The sequence below is a fragment of the Otolemur garnettii genome, unplaced genomic scaffold (assembly GCF_000181295.1).
Source record: "Otolemur garnettii isolate 467f Iridium unplaced genomic scaffold, OtoGar3 scaffold00003, whole genome shotgun sequence".
Lineage (NCBI taxonomy): Eukaryota > Metazoa > Chordata > Mammalia > Primates > Galagidae > Otolemur > Otolemur garnettii.
Window position 1 is genome coordinate 38,167,404 of NW_003852398.1, and position 6,898 is coordinate 38,174,301.

Here is a 6,898-nt window from a genome sequence, read left to right on the forward strand (position 1 = left end):
TGGCTAGAAAGTAGCTTCCACTCTCCTTTCCACTTGATGTTAAAATAGATGTTTAAAAAATCTTTTATATTAATAAAGGTAGGCCAAAACAGTAGTCTTTGGGAGCTCAGACCCACATCTAGCTCAGAAGCTTGGTTAAGATGAGAAGGTTTGTAAGCCAGCTATAGAAAAGGCCAAACAAATTTGTAAATTAAGACAGCCAAAAGCCCACCAGGAAGGAAGACAGGAGAGATTCTCATGTAGATAAAAAGGAAAATGGAATGGAATTCAGTCCAAAGGCCCCAGGGCAGCTCACAAAGAGAACCATTAAGCTGTTTTGGAAAAGATAAAGCCATTTTATTGTTCCCTGAAAGAGCTGTAGAGTGATGTTGATAAATGCTGTTTTCTGTGCCGATAAAAAGCAAAACTAGGCTACACAGTATTGAGGGTCAAAAACTACCATTGATAAAAGGAACAGGAGAGGCCTAGTAAAAGGCTGTCAGCCGAGAACTGGAGGCCTGAGGGGAGAAATTGTTTAATGAAAGGATTTAGGTTTTCCTGTACTGAGACTTTAAGATGCTCACAAAATTATGCTTTCAAATGTAACAGGTTATCTGAACTTGTAATTGTTGTAGGAAAAACACTTGAACATAGGTATTCAAATTTATGTCATTATTATTATTTTTAGATATTGAGATCTTAGCATATTACACAGGCTGGCCTCAAACTGTTGGGCTCAAGGGATCCTTCTGCCATGACACTTGTTCTTGAATTTATAAGATTTGAACAGCTGACTTCTAGAAACTATTCTTACTCCTTTGAGCATGTAGTCTCAGAGATTCTGAAAAATTAGACACCTCTTTGGCTAAAATAAAGTCACGAATTCAGGAGAGATTCAGTCATGATTCATGTTACTGTGGTTGCCTTTGAAGTGCACACCATGCAAAGTCTAGCTCAGTTTCAGGAGGAATTGGCTGAACTGTAAGTGAACTTCACACCGTTCTAGACTATAATATTGTTGTCCTGTTAGGTCTTGTTATTCATAGCATTTTTAAAGATTTAATATATAAAAACCAAGAGTTTAATTTTATTTTTTATTTTTTTGAGATAGAGTCTCACTGTGTTGCCCTTGGTAGAGTGCTATGGTGTCACAGCTCACAGCAACCTCAAACTCTTGGGTTTAAGTGATTCTCTTGCCTCAGCCTCTCAAAGAACTGGGACTACAGGTGCCTGCCACAATGTCCCACTATTGTTGTCATCATCGTTGTTATTTAGCAGGCCTGGGCCAGGTTCAAACCCACCAGCCCCGGTGCATGTGGCTGGCGCCCTAACCACTGAACTACAGGCACTAAGCCCCAGAAGTTTTATTTATTTATTTATTTATTTATTTTTTGAGACAGAGCCTCAAGCTGTCGCCCTGGGTAGAGTGCTGTAGCATCACAGCTCACAGCAACCTCCAACTCCTGGGCTCAAGCGAGTCTCCTGCCTCAGCCTCCCAAGTAGCTGGGACCACAGGCACCCGCCACAACGCCCGGCTATTTTTTGGTTGCAGCCATCGTTGTTTGGCAGCTGGACTGGATTCGAACCAGCCACCTTAGGTGTATGTGGCTGACGTCTTAGCCACTTGAGCCACAGGCACTGAGCTCAGAAGTTTTATTTTAAAGCCCTAGACTTTTGTGAAGAGGAGACGGTCTCTTTTAAATATTTGAATTTTATTCTATTTTGATATAAAGCTATGGAACACCACATAATACCATGTTAGGATTCCTACAAGAGAAAACAGGTAAAACATTCAGAAAGCAATACCAGTAAACCTTATTACAAGCATTAGATTTGTTTAAAAAGTTGATATTAATTTATAACCTGTAATTGTTAAATGTGTATGATTTAAATCTTAAAATCCCATGTTTTAAGATAGTGTTCTACAATTACTAATTCATATACCCAGATCTTCCGTAGGCTTCACAAATGGGAGGAGTAGATAGAATCAAAGGGTAAGTAATATTGTAAGTATAGGCGTATTAACTATGTTACCTAATTAAAGCCCTAATCTGTTAATACAGCTATGGATTTATTTCAAAAATATAATCAAATATATTATTAATAGTGTAGTTGTGCATTTTCCAATGTTGCTAAAGATTAAAGTTCTTCACTTTCATAAAGTCCAGATTGAGCTGCCAGACGCTGAAACTCTCCTTCTGGGTTAAAAGCTTGTTCCACATCCAAACCTTTCCCGTTAAGTGCTAAATATTTGCTGAAGGTTGGTCGAACCCGTAACTGCTTAGGAGCTGGAAGAGTTTGGTTTGGACGGGCTGAAATAGATCAAATAAAAGCTAATTCAGAAAACTTGTTCTAAACAAATTGCTTATACTAGATATTAGGAAAAAACCTCAAAACTATTTATGTATGGAAACATTTTCTCAGATTTTATACTTTACTGGGATTTACATTTCTCATATTGTTAATCCTTTATGACACTTGAGACATACCTGTAACATCTAATCTTGTGTTACATGTGGTCACTCCTGCTTCATTAACTGCAGATACAGTATACCACCCAGCATCTTTCTTGTTTACATCTTTTATCAATAAAGTAACTCTTCCAGTGTTATCATGATATAGGCTGAAAAAAAATTTAAAAACGAAATTACAAGAATTAATTTTTTTTCTTGAGACAGAGTCTGAAGAGTGCTTGGTGTCATAGCTTATAGCAACCTCAAAGTCTTGAGCTCACGTGATCCTCCCACCTCAGGCTCCCAGTAGCTGGGATTACAGGTGTGCACAACTACTCCCAGCTAGTTGTTCTATTTTTAGTGGAGATAGGGTCTTGCTCTTGGTCAGGCTGGTCTTGAACTCCTGAGCTCAAGCAATCTGCCCTACTCGGTCTCCCAGAGTGCACTGTGCCCGTCCAAAAATTAATTTTTCTGTAAAAACTTATTTGAGTGATGTCTCTGACATATAGAGTCAGACTGATAAGAAAAAGAAGCATTTGAAAATTCTGGCTATGTATCTCTTCATTGCCAAATAGCTGTTGGTTTTCTTGAATCAAACGTCCCCCCTTAATTTTATATATGTCATTTATAAGATTAAGCCATCTTAAGCCAAAAAATATGTCATTTATAAGATTTATAAGATTGAGCCATCTTTCTTTATTGTTGATTAAAAGGTAAATCCTAGCTGTCTTTATGCCATAAATTTCTCATTAGTGGAAACTGGCTTAATGAAATTTTGTTATGTCTTTTAAAAATGAGACAAATTCAGATCGTAATTGCATGACATATATGATGTATGTTAACATATAACTGGATTCACCCAGATAAATGATAGTAAGTCTGAAAATACACATCCTACCTTATTCGGTCAGTGTTGAATTGTACCATTTCATTATTTCTTTTCCAGAAAAGCTTTGGTGGAGGTATAGCTGAAATCTGGCATTCTAGTTTCACGGAGTCGCCCTCAAAAACTTTTTTGCTCTGTGGTTTATAGATAAACATCGGTGCTCTTTTATGTTCTTTCGCTATAAAGAAAAAATTTGAAGTATTTGAAATATTATAAAAAAGGTATTAAATCAAACCAAAGAATTATGAAAGCAGTATGTTGGTATTAAAGTGTTGAAAATCAACAACAGAATTGGAAACTTTTAGCAAAATAATATACAATACTATTTTATTATACAAGTCAGAGTTTTATAACTGTAGTATAATGATTCATTGTATTTATAATCATGTTTCATTCAAATAATTTAAGTAATTCTCATGTATCATCTCATAGATGGAGGCACCTTGAGTATCTGGTCATCTTGGGTTCAGCTTTTCTATTGGTTGTATGAATCTTGTCTAATTGAGAACATTTTGTTTAGTTTCTCTAAATTGCAGTTTCATCTACTGCAAAAAAAAAATTCAGGTTGTAGTGATGTGCTTACTATTCAAAATAATTGGGAGGAACAATTGAAGTTTTTACAATTGAAGAGATAATTTGTAAACTTTTAAAGTAATATACAAATATCAGTAATTTTTATGACTTTACTTTTTTTCGAAAGAGGAAATAATCACACAATACTATAACCCTAGCTTTTATGAAATTAGACAGGTGCCAGCCAAGATCTTTTTTAGCTCTAATAATTGTAGTATTTCTGAAGCCGTTGGTATAAATAGGATTTGCCCAACTTTTAACCACTTGAATTTGTGGCTTACTAGTTTTTCCTTAGATTTATGCCCTTCAGTACTGTATCATAGAATAATTTTAAAGGTTTTTTATTGATCTGGGTTGAATACAAATTCAAGAAAATTGTTTATCCTTTAACCTAATTAAGCTTTTATAAAATAACTTGAATTATAGCAAAATATCTCTTACATGATACACCATGGTTTTAACTACACAAATGTGGTATAGGTTGAGTATCCCTTATCCAAAATGCTTCGGGCCAGAAGTGTTTCAGATTTCAAAATTTTTTTTTTTTTTTGTAGAGACAGTCTCACTTTATCGCCCTCAGTAGAGTGCGGTGGCGTCACACTGCTCACAACAATCTCCAACTCTTGGGCTAAAGCGATTCTCTTGCCTCAGCTCCCCCCCAGTAGCTGGGACCACAGGCGCCTGCCATAGTGCCCGGCTATTTTTTTGTTGCAGTTCTGTGGGGCCGGGTTTCAATCTGCCACCCTGGGTAGATGGGGCCGATGCCCTACCCACTGAGTCACAAGTGCCGCCCCTCAATTTTTTTTTTATTTTGGTATATTTGCCTTATAATAGTTGAGCATCCTTAATCTGGAAATCCAAAATGCTCCAGTGGGCTTTTTTTTTCCTTTAATGTCATGTTGATTTGGTGTCTTTTCAGTTTTCAGATTAGGGATACTCAGCCTGAATATTTAAAATATTTAAATTGTAAAAATATAAAACTAGGGTGGCGCCTGTGGCTCAAAAGGGTAGGGCACTAGCCCCATATGCCGGAGGTGGCAAGTTCAAACCCAGCCCTGGCCTAAAAAAAAAAATAAATAAAAAAATTTAAAACTAGACACCAGTTTTATAAAAACTACCTTAAGACAGATTTAAGATAGAAGTTTTGTTATACCTATTTTCTAAAGTAAGTAAGCATGTTTTTGTTATTATCAGAGACTAGTTTCCTAGTAAAGAAGACATAGTGTAAGGATGAAAGGTGATATTTACTCTTCAGCTTTTTGTTGTTTTTGTTTGAAACAGTCTTACTCTGTCACTCAGGCTAGAGTGCAGTGGCATTATCGTAGTGCACTGCAACCTCAAATTCCTGTGCTCAGACAATGCTTCTGCCTTAGCACCCTGAAGAGTTGGGACTATAGGCCTGTAGTCCCAATCATGCTTGGTTAATTTTCCCTGTTTTTTGTGGAGATTGTGTCTCATTCTTGCTCAGGCTGGTCTTGAGTTACTGGCCTTAAGTAATCCTTCTGCCTCCACCTTTCAGAGTGCTAGGATTATAGGCATGAACTACCTCTCCTGGCATTCTCTTTAGTTTTAAACTATGCATTTTAAATTATGACAGATGACAATTCTGTAAAAACATGAAGCAGATTGGTTGTTTTAGATGGTAGCCAAGAGAAATGATTAGACTAAAATTTTCACTTTGAGACTCTATAGCAGTGTTTTTCAACTTTTTTATCTTATGGCGCACTTGAATCTATAGCTAAGCTTCCATGGCACACTTAAATTATGTTGATTAAAAAAATTAAAAAAGACTATACTTACTGTGCTTTAAACTTCTTTCAAAAATAATGTGATTAATGATCTTTAAAAATTTTCACAGCATACCTAAGATCCTCTCTTAGCACACTGGTTGAAAATCAGTGCCCTATAGTTGTATCTAGAAATGTTTATACTACCTTATTTGGTCTGCCTAAAACTGTATGATTTCTTTATTTTCTTTCCAAAAAAACTTTGGTGGTAGATATGTCATTCTAGTTTCATTGACTTTCCCTCAAAATTTTGTTGTTATTGTCATTCTGTGGCTTATCAGAATAAGTCTACACATTCCACTAGGTTGGCCTTAAATAGGAAGCTGTCAGGGCTTATCTTTATAACACTTTCTTTAAAAATACTTTTTAATACTGCTGGATTTTAGGGAACTCTCAAAGATCTCTTTGGAGGCTTACCAAGTACATCCAGCTGCACTGTAAAGGTGGCTTCTCCTGCTCTATTCTTAGCAACACATGCATAAGTCCCTGCATCTGAAGTTCTGACCACTTCAAAGATGAGTGAATGAAAACCCTTCTCAGACACAATCATTTTATGTAGATCATCTGATTGAACTGGTCTTCCATTTAGATACCATGACACATCAGGAGCTGGCAGTCCACTCACCTAGAGATAAAAACAGAAGATAATAGAATTTTAAAGTCTAGCAGTACTGTAACTCTTTTGTCCATTTATGAAATTTAACAATTCCGCTATAGTTCATGAATAAAATGCAAAGCAAGAGCGTAAAAAGGTACTAATAATTTTTAAAACAAGACAGGGGAATTAAGATTCTTGAAATTAATACAGTATTTTCAGATCTTCTAGCTCTTTTACATGTAATCTCAGTCTCTTTATGATCTCTTAACTATTATATTTAGAACATTAACTTATGTTACATTAATTTCCACAGGAATATGGAAGTCATATGGCTTTTCTGGCTAATTGTGACTGCAAATAAAGTTCCAGAGGCATGTATATGTGAGACTGGCTGATCTAATGAATAATTTCTTTAACAGAGTGTTCTTTGGTAAATAAATGGCAATTTGTTAAATGTTTTTGTATGAATAAGCCTTAACAATTAAATTCAGTGGCTCAGCGCCTGTGGCTCAAGCGGCTAAGGCGCCAGCCACATACACCTAAGATGGCGGGTTCAAATCCCCAGCCTGGACCCGCCAAACAACAATGATGGCTGCAACCAAAAAATGGCCAGGCGTTGTGG

General features: G+C 36.2%; 1 protein-coding gene across 1 annotated transcript in view; it reads right to left on the minus strand.

The window, feature by feature from the left end:
* Positions 1-2,118: 2,118 nt before the first annotated feature.
* The window catches only part of MYOT (myotilin), a 19,364-nt gene continuing 14,584 nt past the window's right edge, over positions 2,119-6,898 (minus strand). The window contains exons 6-9 of the mRNA XM_012808780.1: positions 6,096-6,303; positions 3,331-3,496; positions 2,469-2,602; positions 2,119-2,291 (exon numbers count right to left, since the gene is read on the minus strand). Of these exons, the coding sequence (XP_012664234.1) occupies positions 2,119-2,291; positions 2,469-2,602; positions 3,331-3,496; positions 6,096-6,303 (681 nt within the window). The remainder of the gene's footprint in view (positions 2,292-2,468; positions 2,603-3,330; positions 3,497-6,095; positions 6,304-6,898) is intronic.